The 17,551-nt window shown below is 36.8% G+C and overlaps 1 protein-coding gene across 1 annotated transcript in view; it reads right to left on the bottom strand.

Annotated features, from left to right (window-relative positions):
• Positions 1 to 5,075: 5,075 nt before the first annotated feature.
• LOC149799676 (leucine-rich repeat and guanylate kinase domain-containing protein-like) overlaps positions 5,076 to 17,551 on the bottom strand; it is a 37,760-nt gene continuing 25,284 nt past the window's right edge. Inside the window, exons 12-16 of the mRNA XM_089959023.1 lie at positions 13,179 to 13,292; positions 11,988 to 12,189; positions 9,176 to 9,426; positions 7,947 to 8,035; positions 5,076 to 6,535 (exon numbers count right to left, since the gene is read on the bottom strand). Coding sequence (XP_089815149.1) covers positions 6,124 to 6,535; positions 7,947 to 8,035; positions 9,176 to 9,426; positions 11,988 to 12,189; positions 13,179 to 13,292 — 1,068 coding nt within the window. The 3' untranslated portion in view covers positions 5,076 to 6,123. The remainder of the gene's footprint in view (positions 6,536 to 7,946; positions 8,036 to 9,175; positions 9,427 to 11,987; positions 12,190 to 13,178; positions 13,293 to 17,551) is intronic.

Genomic DNA, 17,551 nt, shown 5'->3' with positions numbered 1-17,551 from the left:
TGTGATGTACAGTTGTTTTTCTTTTTACACACAATATCTGTGAATGAACATGTAGCTGTACTACTTGACTAGAACGTTTTTTTTGTCTTCAACAAGTATTACTATAAATGCTTTCTTTGAAGAGTTGTCTCCCTTGAAGAAAGTGTCTGCCCTCTTTTGAGTAAACCCTCTACAGCATTAACTAGAGTAACAGCTGCTGATGCAAATCCTGCTACTTGCACATAGAAGTTGTCCACAATTCTTTCAGTTAGTGCAGTTTACACCATATTAAGGTGCGAAGAAAACACCATACTGTGAAGTCGCTGTTTTTAGTAAGGCATCAGTAGTTGTAGATTTCTTGTTGCAACAAATAACAGTTCTGTTGTGGAAACAATAGAAACTCTACCCCAATTCATAGATTTCATACCAATACAAATTTCATTTTCCCCCAATACCACAAAAAAAAATCGATCAACATGAAAATAAATGATTTCACTTTTCATTAAACTCTGTGACATTCAAACCCTCAACAGCTGAATGCAGAGAAAATTGTTAATAATGTCTGAAATTTAGCGCTGTACAGAATTCAGTTAATATTTGCTCACTGCAGCAAAAATCTAAAAGTAGTAGGTAAGAATGATCCAAATTTAATGTCATTTTTTTAAATTCCTGCTTTGATTGTAACAGGTGTCACTGAATTCAGTCAAAAAATTCAAAGTTTATTTTCACACACACACACATACACATTGAGGAGTATTGATAGGAATATTTTCTCATAACATGGATAAAAATAATTTTTAGATATTAGATTGAGCTACTTGTATACAGTATTAGTTACATAGACTGGGCCACATGAATTAAGTATAATCTGTATAGATTGGGCTACAGGAATAAGGTATAATTGATATACCATTTAGAATAAACTTAATGTTTGAAAGACAGACATCTGTACATTGAAGAATTTTTCACACGATCAGTTTGTTTTATACAATATATGCTCCATTAAATGAGTTGGATCCAAGTACACACTGTATCGACTTGGATATTCCATTGCATAATGCACTGTCCGATCTGGATCAGTGCAGTCTTTATGAGCAGTCAGTAGAACAAATGATGTAGACCATGATCTGCTGTTGCTGATCAGTATCGTTTGTAGTGTCAGTGTTGTTTATAGTTGGAGTCGTGCAGTTTATACATGTACATGAATGTGTATGGTTCTTTAGATATAATATTTATGTTAGATGACATTTACTTCCAAGGATATAATCCTTCATCATGAGAAGATAATTATAAAAGCTTATGATATCTCATGAAAATTTTGTTTAGACTGAAATACTTGTATCATCACTTAAATTTATAAACATTAACACATTATGACAGTAATGAATGATGTTCAGGAGAAAATTTATATGTTGCAGTGGGATGGGAATCAATTGGATTTTTCAACATAAGACTCTTAAAACCATTCAGGTTTACCTCCACCATCGATATATACAGGTGACATATGGACCCCCAGTATGACAGACTTTTAACCAATTGATATTAAACCCCTATGGCAATAAAATCTAAAATATTCCACTAATAATAATAACAATGTAGGATGTTGCATTGTGCATAAATTACCATGAATAAAGCTAGCTATTCATTGGCGTGCTCGAGAAACCTTGCCAATTGGCTGACACAAGAATGTTCTGACAACCAGTTTAAAAGCTAGTGAAATAAACACCGACTTCTTGACTAGCCCATGCATTTTTCTGAGTCAAATAATCCTAGCAAGGTGCAGCCAGTTGGCATGGTTATTTCTAGCCGATGCACAAGCTATTTCATGTGTTAGATCTTCCTCTGCTTAGTTCGTTTTGAAATAAATACTGCTATCACTAAATGACATATACTGTTCATTATAAAAAGAACTGAGATTCATTTAGCACTAATATTTGTTTAGACTTGAGAAATTAGATGCGAAAGAAATAGGACACTGATCTTTTCATAAAATTGGTATTTACAAGCATTCATTTAAATGATGCCTTTTACACCACGAATCCATCAAATTTTTTATTAAAACTTAAGTAATTTCATTTTGAAGCTGCAGTTTTAAAGCACCAGTATCGTTGTTTGTCATAAGTGTCATCATTCTTCCAGTCTAACTAAAATCTGGAAGGAAGGAAATGATTTATTATAAAATCTATTGAATGTGAACTGTTCTCTGAAATAAGATGTTAGGTTTTAACAGCGTTCAGATGTTAGCTTAGAAAGAAAGGTGCTGCCTCTAGATTCAGTCATTGAAGTCACTTGTAATTCCATTCTTTTTTGGGTGTGCTATAAAAGTAGTGATGTGATACATTCAACAAATTCTGTTGGTGGCTAATCTAATGACAACAAGATTTGCACATGACACACAAGTTGATCTGAGAGGGAATGAAGAAAGGAAAGCCATCTTTCTTAAATGGATCTGAGAAGAAGTGTGCATTGGATAAAAATAAGACTCGGGTGAATATTGGTGCATTTGAATACTTTGAAGAACGAGCTTGGGCTGAAGACAATTGGACATAGCATGATGTTGGCTTCACATGTTTACAACGGTGATATAGTCAAATCTTGTGTTCCAACTTTCAGCTAAAAGTGATCCACAGATGTTGTCATCAACATTGGATTTATTCATACATGTGAAAAATGGCAGGGTTTCTCAGTTCAAGGAAGGAATTACATGGCTCAAAATGTCATGAAACGTCAATATTATCTGGTTTTGATTGAACCCAATGATGTTTATGACCAAATTCTTCGAATATTCAGTATTATTCTGATGATTCGTCATACAAGGTTTTTTGCACATATTGGTGGCATTAGGACTTCAAGAGTGACCATATGAATTTGACCAAAAAAATCCAGAAAATCCATTTGAAAATGATTTTAAAAAATTGCGTATTTAAAGATTCCACTGTGCAACATAATTAAAATTGTCAACATAAATTTGTATGTTTTTGTCTTTCTTCAGTCTATATAAAGCCATATTATCCTCTTTGTTGAAAAGATTGGCCAAATGTTATCAGAAAGTTTTGTTTCATCAAAAAACATTAACCAGAAAGTTGACAAACATTAGCATTTCTCAGTTGCCTTCACTCCTCACCATCTAAAATGGCACCTGAACAAGTTTGAAAAAACTCAACATTTTGATTGTGCTAGGACATATTTAATTACGGAAAAAGGTATTACAGTAAGTACAGTGTAAATAAAGCCATTAGACTTAGATCCATGCAACAGCATTAATATAGGCTGCCAACTAGGTGAGATAATCTTGAGAATTAGGCCTCTTGTTCCATTGTAAAAACTATAAATTAGGCCCAACTGTCCATTCTGTCTGTAGGTACTTCCAACTTTTATTTCCAAACAATGTGTCCCTTAGTCATTATATGATTTCAACCAAATTTTGTATGCTGCTAGACTGATGAAACCTTGGCTGAGGTCAGTTGTGACTATTTTGAGCCTTGTTTAGCAGAGTTATAACCCCTGATGGACTCATCCCATTACTTGTAAGCTAAATGAATCCCTTTATTATTGGATATCACTACAACCTGGTATAGAGCTTGATAGGGATCCGATGATAACTGTTCTGCACCATTGTGTCGATAAGTAATTGTCTCTGATTGTACGAATCCCTTGCTCTTGTTTCTGCATAATAACTATTATTGGATTTCATATACAACTAGTATGCAGCTTGAATTTTATTACACCTTAGCCAAGTTTGTTTGTTCGTCTTAAGTGTCTTTGTTTTTCAGAATTGCTCGTGATTGTTAGACACACTCACTTTTTTCTGCAGAATAAATTCCTACGTATTATCATCATTTCAACTAAATTTGTTATGCTGCATATTGATAAGACCTTGAATGAGTTTCGTTGTCAGCATTCTGTGTCAATGGTTACATAGTTATAGCCTCTAATTGTTTCACCCACCAACTTTAATTTCCACACAACTCCATTAATTGTTATTGGACTTGAACCAAATCTGGTATGGAGCGTGGTTTTCATGAGACCCTGGCTGTTTGATTGTCAGCATTCTGCATTGTTTATTGGAGTTATAACCCTTGATTGTGAGACCTCATCCACTTTCATTTCCACATCATATGTTTCTTAATTATTATTGGACTTTGACCAGTTTAATGGCAGCTTAATATTTTGTTTATGGAATTGGCATGGTTTTGTATAAATGATACTGCTATGTCATCAAAAATGGCCTCTGTTACTAATAGAAAACCCTTTCAACAGCTTTTTCTCAGAAGTAACTGAACAGAATGGATCAAATATCACAAAGCACTGTGGCATGAAGGCCTTTCAGGTTTCTACAGATGATGCCAATCTGCATTGGCAGCCATTACTAGAAATGTTTAAAAAGCATTTACGTAACTTTTAAAAAATTGCTCAACATTTTCCCCAAAATTATTCTGCAGAAGTTGACTGAATTTGAGAGAGAGAGCTCATGGTATATGGTATTTACATTGTACACAGATTGTGATCCACTGGCCATTGTTACTCAAAAGGAAAACCCTTTTAACAACTTCTCAAACACCAGTTCATTCAAGTTGACAATATAAGTTGGCATTAATGGTGCTGATCTACCATATAATATGGATGCTATTACTAAAAGTTTAAAAACCTAAAATTATCAGAAAGTATTTTATTAACCAAGATTTCTTGGCTGATGTTTCTGCATTTCGTTTTAGGAGGATGTCAGCCAACTGAACAATCTCGTATGTCTTTTAGAATTAGAGTTTTGTGAACAAAAACATTGTCAAGCATGACAAAGAAAAGTCAATTGAAATAGATGAATGAAATTTATTAGGTTTGTATATGTAGGTAATCGGGTTAGATTTGCATGCCAATGTAGCAATTTCACCAACCTTTCTAAGCTTTGACACCAAACCAACTTAATAATGCCTTACTGTATTTATCTACATCAAATATTTAACTGTCACAATGCCGATTATGTACTGTTATGAAAGAATATGATTTGAAATGCCAGTTATTTAACATTGAATTTAATTCAGTAATATCATATAATGCCAATTCTATACTGTTGTGAAAGAATGCAATTTAAAATGCCAGGTATTTAACATTATTTATTCAATAGTATCTTGGTAATAAACATGCCAGTCTCTTTTGAGATATACATTCAGAAGTCATGATGTAAAAATGGAAGAAGAAAACACAAAATGATAACGATCAAATGTCTGTTCTCTAATTCCACTTGAGAACTTGACATTAAAGCTTAGTTTTTTATTATAAATCAAAGCCTAAAATGTTGGCATATGCATTCTTATTAAAGACTGAAAGTGTACGAGTTTATTTGAGATTATTTCATGTTAGGGCTATTCCATTTAAAGATATATGGTACACAGGGAAGGCAGATTTTCACAAAAATATGCCAGGAAAATGATACAAAATTATAAATTGCATCTATGGATGACTATTTCACATTCAGAACGCCTTCCCTGGGTCACGAATGTTTTACTGGAACAGCCCCTAATGTATTTGAAGGTCAAGAGCAGGACTTAAGTTGTGCTAAATTTTTTTACAGTAGTGTAATTATCCCATGTGAATCCAAAACCTGCTGATATGACTCTCCTCCATTACACAAAATATTTTGCAAAATTTGATTAAAGAAAGCCTTTTCCATTGATTAATCCACCTCCAGCAAATTGTTTTATTTGTGGTCAATATTTCCATAAGAGAAAAATTATATTTATCAGTGGTAGTTAAATATATATATAAGTAGTAGAGCATATACTCCCTTATAAGTCAAGTTCAACTGTAAGCAACACAGACCCTGATCTGCCATTGCATAATGTACCAGCAGATCAGGGTCTGTGTTTTTTGTTCTACTGGTTACTCCTTACAAACTAAACAACCAGATTTACCAACTCGTTATGCAATGACAGATCTGTCTCTGTGCAGTTTACCATTGAAACTGACTTACAAATTAGTATATACAGTAACTATTTATAACTGCTGATGATAATTCAGGAAAATTCTTAAAACATTATCATATAAATAGCAAAATAGTTAATCTTTTGGTGTATAATATTACTGATGTCACTTGTGCAATGTTAAAAATGTCACTTCTGCAAAAAAGATGAATATTCCAGTTAGAGTCTAACTAGCTCCAATAGGTGGCAGTACTTTAAGTCGATCTGATCCAGGTCGGTTGGAGCCACGTGAATGGGATCTAGGATTTGAGGGTGGACGAGGTTCATGTATTCCTGATCTAGAATTTTGTTCACCAGGTTCACTCATTAACTCAAGAGGATTTACAGTTTCTGTTGGCAAATGTATCCCTTTCCCTTCTTGATGCACTGAACCCTCATTAGACCCCTCTTGCTGCATGTCACTGGCAGATGTAAGGCCAGACAAGCTTGAACTGGATCTGGAGCTGTCAGAGCTGGAATCTGCAGATCTTGGTCTCTGGGCTTTGTTAACCGGCGCAGAGAATGAGCGTTGGCCATTACCCTGTTGCACTCCCAGACCTTGCTGACCTTCCACCGTCTGAGGAGCTGTCTTGGGGAAGCTGAAAAATTTGCAAACCACAGTAAAACTTTGAAAACTCAAACATGAACTGCTTGATTACACTGAATAACTTGAATGCATCACTAAGCTTTAGCATCCAGCTTCTCTCAAACACTGCAAACAGCAAATAAGTGATATTGCTCAGGGTATTCTTCAGATATATCCACAAACCAAGTTAAATGAATAAAAATCCATCAAGAAGTGATAACAGGGTTTGGCAGTAATGTTGGAGGTTAGATCAGCACTGTTATCATTCAGTTTTGAGTTGAGAAGGTTTTGTGAAAATCATATGTCCATAAGATTTTCACATTGGTTGTCTGAGAGGTACTATTTTCAATAACGACAGACAAAAAAAATCACAAGAAGTCTTTAGCAAAAGTCCCATGATATGACAATACAATCAGAAGTAGTTGAGTTAACAAGATTTTCAAGATGGATGCCATGGTGGCCATACTGGATGCCAGATCAGCACTATTTTCATATAGAACCAACTAGACATCATTAAAAGTCTTTCACTGAAAACCCCATATTGAAATGACCTTCCATTTAGGAGGAATAGCAATGTGATTTTCAAAATGGCCACTAAGGCAGTGATAATGGATGTCTAAAGTCGATACAGCCATCCATTCTGGAGGTGCAGCAATAAGATTATCAATACTGATCAATGCCAGATTGGCACAATACCAACTAGAGATCGTAAGAAGTCTTATTTAAATCTAAGTGTCAGTCCTCAAACAATTTGTTACACAAATACAGCTACATTACATCTTCTATGAATAAATATTTTGTCTCATCTGCACTAAAAATGGCAAAATGGTAGTACCATTTTGCACTGGTTACACTGCAGTCAGAGTTAAGAACTATGCCAAGTCATAAACCAGTCAAGAACTAATACTAACCCATAAGATCAAGAACTATGCTAATTAGCCATAAAGTCAAGAACTAAGCCAAGCCAATGAGTTAAGAATTATGTTAAGCCACAAAGTCAGGAACTATGCTTAGTCTTAGAATCAAGAATTATGCTATGTCTTTGAGTCAAAAACTATGCTAAGCCACAAAGCCAAGAACTATGATGAGCCAGAAAGCCAAGAACTATGCTATGCTACAATTTCAAGACTTGTGCTAAGCCACAAAGCCAAGAACTGTGCTAAGTCTTAGATCATGGACTATGCTCAGCCAAAGTTAGGAACAATACCAAGCCACAAAGTCAAGAACAAAGATGAACCACAAAGTCAAAACTTATGCTATGCCACAAATGTAAGAACTAAACTCAGCCACAAAGTCAAGAACATTGCTAGGACACAGAATCAAGAACTATGGAATGATTATTTTTATAATTTTCTAAAGTCAAATAAAACAACAGAGATAAATGCAGTTGAGACAAAGAGTTCCACAGAACATTATTAATATACCTTGTCAATAGTTGTTCAAACAATGGTGGAATGTAGCCAGCTACAGCTTCCTTTGCTGCACTCTGTCTACGCTTTAGGGATGCCTCTTCCTGAAATTTATAAAAGATACAGCATATAGTTTTATTTTAATATCTACAATGAAGTTTTCAAACAAAGCCATGAGGAAAAATTGCATTTGATAATGGTATTCAAGATTGAGATTGAAAAGTTTAAAGAGAAAAGGTGCTTCTTAAAAGGCTTTTGAGAATTAAGATTTTAGACCTTTATATGTTTAAAACATCGAAAAGCTTTTTTGTTGTACAAGAGAAATCCTGAATGATCAAGACACATATAGGTGTTCAATGTGAGCCACTCTGGCATCCCAACAGCATGTGATTCAAACTGAGATTTCTCTTGATGATAAATAAAAACTCCCATCTGCCCATTGGGCATCTGCAGAAAGTGACCCAGACACTGAATGAACAAATGCTCAAAATTCCAACTTCTAACATAGAATTTTGACACTACATAACCAAGAACAAATGAATTTCAAAATAAAATTAAAAATGTTAATGATCAACACAACATGGGAAACACATGAGGTCACAAACAAGTTAAAACAATTCCTTAAAGTAAAAAAAACACTTCTAAGAATCAATCAGCACTTGACTGTATAGAAGAAGAACAAAACCAGCACAAATAAATTTGCCAAATTGACTCACAAAAGTAAAAACTGTACTGTGCTGGAATTAAACTTAAGACTGGCTACTGAACAGAATAAAAAGAAAAGAAGAAAACTAAGTCACATGATCTATTTTAAGAAACTGTTTGACTTATCACTACCAGGTGACCATTATTAATAGCTAACTCTGACCCCTGCACCGCCTGTAAAGAATTCAGTTGCTCTGTATCACCATATTTGAGCCCAGTAACAGTATATATGTAGCTATATACAGATGCAATGAATCTATGCTGTGGCATAAAAATACATAGTTGAATTTAACAAGCATATCTAGAATGTTCATCAAAGTTTCTTAAAGTCTATTTTACAATCAACTGTACAGTTATACAAACAAACTCTATGGATCAATCATGTGGTCTTTTATTGTGAAGCATTATGGGATAAACCTGAGAAAACCAATGAAAGTTGGTAGTGGTGGTCATTTGCACTTGTATGTGCTGGAGGCCAGGATCAAACCTTGGACATTAGAGATGCAACAATTGTGTTGGATAAGCAAAACAGGACTTACCACAATACCTCTACCAGACATGATTGGGGACTGGTTTGCTTTAGCTCTCATGAATGTCTGAGATACTGAATCTGGAATGCTTGGCTTTGACCAGGTACGGGTACCAAGCTGTGGGGCAACATTCTGGTCACTTCCACCCTGTGTGTCAAAGGCTGCATCCCCATGGTCATTGGCAGGTGGTGTATTCATTCCAATACCCAGGTAGTCCATGACAAGCCTCCGCAGGTGTTTGTATGCCTCCTGGATGTCATCTGAAACAGAGATTTGGTAACTGTGTATAAATCTAGTTTTAAAGTTCTCTATACCTTTGGAAAAGATTCCATTAATATTTGCAGATTTCCTATTAGTTTGGTTTAATTTGGTGCTTTACAGTACTATCACAAGCAGATTCTTGAGTACTGTGGCAATATAGACAGTGAACACATATACATAGTTATGTAATAATTATCATTGTGTCTGTACCCTCTAATATTTTATACACCACAGCTGAAATTGTAACTTTTTAAAGACTTTTAATTATTAAAACTTTGCAAATTTCATAAAGAATAGGATGAAAATTATACGTAATAATGTTTATTAATAATTATTGGTAAAACAGAAAGGAATAATAGAAAGTGAATGGAAATTATGCATGACATGATATGTAGGTATCATAAGTTGTTTACCAAGTTCATATGAAAGAACACGAGGAGAAATTTTACATTCAAAAGCACAGCTGAAGGTTTCAGATTTTTGTTCCTCATTGCTTAGGTTTAACTGAGTAGATTATATATATCACAATAAAGCATTAAAATAATACCAAACACCACATACCATATAAAATAATACTAAACAACATCTCATACCATATTTTTTTCATAACATCCCATGCTCTAACAGAGGCCCATCCCCTCTATTTACGCACTAAATATTGCAAACTGTTCTGACCATATTTTACAATTTTCAGTCTTCAGATGTCTATCCCTAAATGTCTAGTCTTCTCTGAAAGTTCAAAATGCTATTTTGAAGTAAGCAAACAAGAAAAGTTTAGAGCAAATGCCTTAAGTAATTTTCTAAAGCAACACTACTGAATACACATTACAGACATAGCCCTGTTTGACCGCTTAGTATTCACTAGATACAAATGACTCTTTGAACTGTGTTTGCATTCATTTAATTCGAACAAAAAAGCATCATTACTTGTTTCTAAAAGAATAAATATACAGTCAGATCTGTCAATAGTGGCCACCATGGGAAAAGGCAAAACTTGTCTTTGTACACAGGTGACCTCTGTATACATGTTCACATTTCAAAATTGGTTTTCAAACAAATACCACACACTAATTATTATTATTATTATTATTATTATTATTATTATTATTATCATCAATAAGCTTTTATGGACACTATTTAAGAAAATCATAAAATACATATATATGTTGTTCTCTCCCAAATATATGTTCCACAAGATTACATATACCTGTTCACTTAAATCCAGCCTGTATAATAAATAAATCATCACTGACTTTTTAAAAATAATCACTAATCTTAATTTGGTTTGTGGTCCATGACAAAACACTGATTTCACTACTAATTATAAGCTAACATGACTATAAAATAGAGGACCACTCCGGTGGAATAGTGGTTAGAGCGTCCGCCTCGGAAGAGGGAGGTCATGGGTTCGAACCCCAGCCGAGTCATACCAAAGATTTACAAAAATGGTACTAACAGCTGCCTCACTAGATGCTCAGCATTAACAGGTTAGTGTTATGACTGGTTGGCATGGTGTCAGGATAATGTGACTGGGTGGGACATCATGCTTCATGTCTGCGGCATGATGCCCCAGTGCTAGACATCACTATAAACTGCCACACTGCAGACATCGTAGCAATATGACTGAAAAATTGTTAAAGCTATTTTATAAATCCTAATCTCACACACACACACACACTACAAAATAGAGGACTGACTCTTCGGTGGCTATCTTATATAAATTACACTTAGAAACAGCTGTTCACACTTTAAAAATAACATCTGGATTCGCCAGTTGCTCAACTCATCAAGCTCCAAAGATAATCAACTTATACAAAAGGCCTATAATAAGTAGGGAATAAATAAAAGCCATATCTGTCTATATTCTTTTAAACACATGAACTAAAGCTTTGCCTGCCTTTACTGACAAGTTTTAAATATTGAACGAAAACTGACCCTTATTAAAAGGATGTAACTCATATTTCTTACCAAACATCAGAAACAGCTTTAATTTGCAAGCAATAAGATGAAGAAATTGAACTATATCTATCAAAATGGTATAAAAGTTGACCTCTGTTTCTGCTGTAATAACACAACTACTTTTCCCACCATCCAGCAGATGGATTGCTTCAACCTTCAAGCCTAACCGACACCACTGAGTTTGACTGACAACATGACTGGAATTATAAGTACATGTACAAGGGAGATGAGCAATGTTTCCACATTGATTTACAAGATATTTCTTTATCTAAATACTGTATTCCTCATTAAGCATAATACACTGAATGGTGACTGTAGATATGCTCCAGTCATCACTTAAAGCAATAAGAAATCATTATTTGGTAAGGAAATTTAGTGAGAAATTTGCCATAGGGAAATTAGAATGGCCATTGAGACAAAGTTACCACATATAACGGTGATCATACAGACAGATTTGACTGTATTGCAACATTACTGCAATGTTTCGTTAAACACTGCAATATGGTGTAATGATTTTTCAAAATCAATATTTACCCCAAGTACATTCTTATTATATTTTTCTTTATTTTGGAAGGTCTGCTGAATTAATAAAGAAACTTACCACTATTGATCATCATGTCAAAAAAACCTGGATGATCTCTGTTGTGTTGCTTGTACATTTCTGCCCGATTTAAAGTGTACTCAAGCTGAGTCTCAGAATAAATGCCTCGAGCTCGTAACCTCTTCTCATGTGCCTCCTCATTCAGTGGCATCACCAGCACATAGCGAGGCTCAAAGTACGTATTTTTCAATGTTAAAACTCCCTGAAAATACACAGCAAAATACAGAATGCTGTGGAACTTATTCCTAATCTGACCAGAAAATTCATTGTTTTTGCTACAGAGGTATACTTGAAACAGGCCAAATAGTAATATAGACCAAACAGTAATGTAGACTAAGGTCACATAAACACAAGAACATAAATTGAAATAAACTCTTAAAGTGGAAATATGCTAAATATAAGGTTGTTTTGAAACAAGTTTCAATGAATTTTGTATTTTCAGAAATTGATGCATTTCTAATATTGAAAAATGTATTTTTATACCATGTGATAAAATATACATTGCATCAGACTGGAAATAATATACAAACACTGCAACAGAATTTCAGTGATCATGTTTTCTTTATACTGATTTTACAAAACATAGCCTATAATCAAGAAATGTAGATACTTTTGCAAGAACAGGTTATTTTTCATATTTCTAAAACATCATCAAATGTAACATACTTTCTGATTGGTTGCACTTTTAGTATGGCTGAAGGTCCAAATTTCTGGCAGGAAAATCCATGATGCATAACTCTGACAAAATATCAGTACTCTGTCTCTGATGTACTGATGTGGAAAATTTGCATTTTGACTAATACTTGATAGTTATATATTGTACTTATACTGCCAAACTTTATGTTTTTTCTGCCCTCTTACATCATCACTGATAAAACTAGATGTATATCAGTATAACCATATATATATATATATATATATATATATATATATGCAAAAGTTGCTAACTGTTTATTTGCAGCTACCATAATCAGGCATGAAAGGTTATATCCCTTATCCCAACCACTAGGTGATGCACACATGAAACATGATATCCCATATTCCAATCAGTAAGTGATGCACACATAAGCATTAGGTAAAACAAAACAATGACTACTTCATGATTGTTACCACTAAGACACTGTCATCTTAATGTTTAACTCAAAAAGAAAATATTACAAGGAAAAAATTACTTGTTTATTTTGTACTGACCTCTAACTCCATATGGATTACACATGCTAGTCCCTCCCTTGCCACAGACTCTATGGATTCCATCTGCAATCCATACCAGTTCCCATTGTACTGGTATGTCTGTATAAACTGGCCCTGTCAAGATTAAAATATGCAAACCATCACATGCAGTTTTCAGTTAGATTTACAACTAGACAAGTTTTAGGACTCTGTTTATTGTCTTTAATATGGAAATGGGGCTCCATTGGTGTGTTTAATGTGGAAATGGGGCTTTTGGTGTATTTAATGTGGAAATGGGATATACTTCATTATGTTAAACTTAGTAATTGCAATTTGTTAATGTGGAAATGGGATATACTTCATTATGTTAAACTTAGTATGCAATTCGTATCATGTAAAGTCATTGTGGTAACACACAGTTCAATTCATGTCATGTGCTGTCATTGTCATAACACACAATTCATTATCATGTAAAGTCATTGTGGTAACACAATTCATATCATGTAAAGTCATTGTGGTAACACAGTTCAATTCATGTCATGTAGTGTCATTGTCAAAACACACAATTCATATCATGTAAAGTCATTGTGGTAACACACAGTTCAGTTCATGTCATGTAGTGTCATTGTCATAACACACAATTCATATCATGTAAAGTCACTGTGGTAACACACAGTTCAATTCGTGTCATGTAGTGTCATTGTCATAACACACAATTCATATCATGGAGTACAACTGTCGTAACTCACAATTCATATCATGTAGTGCCACTGTCATAACTCACAATTCTTATCATGTAGTGTCATTGTCATAACACACAATTCATATCATGTAAAGTCACTGTGGTAACACACAGCTCAATTCATGTCATGTAGTGTCATTGTCATAACACACAATTCATATCATGTAGTGCCACTATCGTAACTCACAATTCTTATCATGTAGTGTCCTTGTTGTAACACACAATTCATATCACGTAAAGTCACTGTGGTAACACACAGCTCAATTCATGTCATGTAGTGTCATTGTCATAACACACAATTCATATCATGTAGTGCCACTGTCATAACTCACAATTCTTATCATGTAGTGTCATTGTCATAACACACAATTCATATCACGTAAAGTCACTGTGGTAACACACAGCTCAATTCATGTCATGTAGTGTCATTGTCATAACACACAATTCATATCATGTAGTGCCACTGTCGTAACTCACAATTCTTATCATGTAGTGTCCTTGTTGTAACACACAATTCATATAATGTAGTGCCATTGTCCTAACAATCAATATCATGAAGTTGCACTGTTGTAATGCACAATTCATATCATATAGTGTCACTGTCATAACATATAATTCATATAATTTAGCATCACTGTCGTAATACACAATTCATTTAATTTGGTATCATTGTCATAACACACAATTCATATCATGTAGAGCCTTTGTCATATCACACGATTCATATCATGTAGGGTCCTTGTTGTAACATAATTCATCTCATTTAGTATCACTGTCATAACATACAATTCATATCATGTAGTGCCATTGTCATAACGCACAATTCATATCATATAGGGTTCCAAGGGTTGTCATCGCCAGGGGCAGATGTGGGAGATAAGCACCCACTTCCCTTGGAAATCTTCCATTGGCTTGCATCTGATACAGCCTCTGACAACCAAATCCAGCTCCAGGCCTTCACGAGTGGTGGAACCTGTTTAAACTGACTGGAGAAGGGATGACAGGTGAGTTTCTGGCGCCTCAAAACCAGATGCTTTGGGCAGATGGGACTTGTTAACCTTGGGTGGTCACCCATCTAGGAGAAGGTAAACTTCGATTTCAAACTTTCGCTGCCTTGCGACTATACCCTCTCATGGGAAAGGCTAAGGGAGTAAACCACAACAGAAAATCCAAAGACGGAGTCCCTAAGGCGACTTGGCATTGCTTTCAGTGTCATCTCTGCAACTCCTGCGATGCAGCTGGTGCTATCACGTATCGGCTTGCCCTTTCCCTTGGATCCACCAGCTGCATGGAGAGGGAGGATCAACTGCATGGGCAACAGTTGATTCTCCATATCACCCTGCCCAGGTTTGTGCCCTGGAGACGACACTTCAGCTTCGCTCCACAGCATCAACACAACACGGGAAGCAGCAGTTTACCGGTTATAAGTCACCGCTCGATTGGCGTAGAACCAGATGCCAGGGGTTGCTTCTGATGGTGGGAGAGACCAGCAGGTTTCACTAGAGAGCTACCGCCTGCCTCAAACTGGGCAGCCCCCAGCCAATAAGGTGCCGTCCGGCCACAGTTTGCCTGCCTTGCTGGGTGCATAAGGACTAAGGTACATGAGTACCTGACAAGCGGACTGCAACTACTGCACCCAGAAATAAGAAAAGAAAACCAATAAGGAAACCTCCAATCCTCAAGCTAGGTACCTGGAATGTCCGGACCATGCTGACTGGGCTTTCAGATGATCTCCAGGCAATCAGCGATGTTTGAAAGAAGACACGACTACCTGATTCCGGGTCCCTCAGAGAAAAGAACTACACACTCTTCTGGCAAGGAAAGAGCACCGACGAAGCCAGAGAGCTTGGTGTCAGATTGGTTGTCAGGAACACTCTGCTGGGGATGACAGAACCAGTTAAACTCGCTCATCGACAAAATTCCCAAGAAAGAGAATTTGATTTTGCTGGGCAACTTCAATGCTAGGGTGGGTGCCGACCATGACTCTTGGCCCTCCTGTCTTGGCAAGTTTGGCATTGGGAAGATGAATGAGAATGGGCAGCGCCTTCTAGAGATGTACTCCTACCACGACCTCAGCATTACCAATTCATTCTTTCAGACAAAGCCACAGCATAAAGTGTCTTGGAGGCATCCCTGGTCTAAACACTGGCACCAGCTGGACTTGATCATTACAAGACGGTCAGCCTTGAAGGGTGTGCTTCTTACCCATACCTTCCACAGTGCTGACTGCAACACTTACCACTCGTTGGTGTGCTGCAAAATGAAGCTTCAGCCGCAGAAGATCCACCGCTTTAGGCAAGAGGGTAAACCACGCATAGATGTCAGCAAAACGTCATATCCAGACAAGGCTGAGGAATTCACCTATGCTCTTTCCAAGATGTTTGATTCAGAACCTCCCAATGGCAGTGCCAAAAAAAATGGGATCACATCAGAGAGACTGTACAGCACAGCCACATGGGTCTTTGGTGAGAAGCAATCGAAGAACAATGACTGGTTTGAGGCTAACTCCACCACACTCATGCCAGCCATAGAAGAGCATCGCAGTGCTCACCTAAAATACAAGCGACCCCCCTGCCAGAAGACACTACAGGTATACAGGTCTACCAGAAGCAAAGTGCAGAGATTAGCACAACAGTGTGCCAATGAATACTAGCTTCCGCTCTGTCAGAGCATCCAGTCAGATGCAGATATCGGAAACATCAGAGGCATGTACGATGGCATAAAGAGAGCATTGGGTCCCATGAAGAAAGTGAACGCACCACTGAAGTCTGCCACAGGCAATGCCATCCACAACAAGGGCAAGCAGTTGGAGTGTTGGGTGGAATACTACTCTGAACTGTACTCCAGAGAAAACGTGACCAATGATGCCCTCAATGCCACTGAAAACTTCCTTCTCATGGCTGAACTAGACGAGAAACCTACTGTAGCTGAACTAAAGAAGGCCTTAGAGAAACTGTCCTTAAGTAAAGCCCCAGGGAAGGATGGCATCCCAGCAGAAGTCATCAAGTGTGGCTGTAGCGTGCTGCTCAGACACCTGCACGGCCTCTTCTGCCAGTGCTGGGATGAGGGTGCAGTGCCTCAGGACATGAGAGACGCCAACATCGTAACCCTGTATAAGAACAAGGGCAACAGAAGCGACTGCAACAACTACAGGGGCATATCCCTTCTCAGCATCGTGGGTAAAGTTTTTGCATGTGTCATCCTGAACAGACTGCAGACACTTGCTGACGGAGTGTATCTAGAGTCGCAGTGCGGGTTCCGTGCAGAGAGGTCCACAATCGACATGATCTTCTCCATCAGGCAACTGCAGGAAAAATGCAGAGAACAACACAGACCCATCTTCCTGGCCTTTATTTATAGACCTCACCAAGGCGTTCGATCTGGTCAGCAGAGACAGACTCTTCACAATTCTGGCGAAAATTGGATGCCCTCCAAAGCTGCTAAGCATGATCCAGTCCTTCCACTATGACATGAAAGGCACAGTGCAGTATGATGGCTCAACATCTGACCCCTTTGACATCCACAGTGGAGTGAAACAGGGCTGCGTCCTTGCCCCCACGCTCTTCGGCATCTTCTTCTCAGTCCTGCTCCAGCACGCCTTTGGGACGTCCACAGAAGAGATCTACCTGCACATGTGATCAGACAGCAGACT

Source organism: Sinohyriopsis cumingii, chromosome 5 (assembly GCF_028554795.1).
Source record: "Sinohyriopsis cumingii isolate HCF-2022 chromosome 5, ASM2855479v2, whole genome shotgun sequence".
NCBI lineage: Eukaryota > Metazoa > Mollusca > Bivalvia > Unionida > Unionidae > Sinohyriopsis > Sinohyriopsis cumingii.
This window is presented reverse-complemented; position numbering and strand designations above follow the sequence as displayed.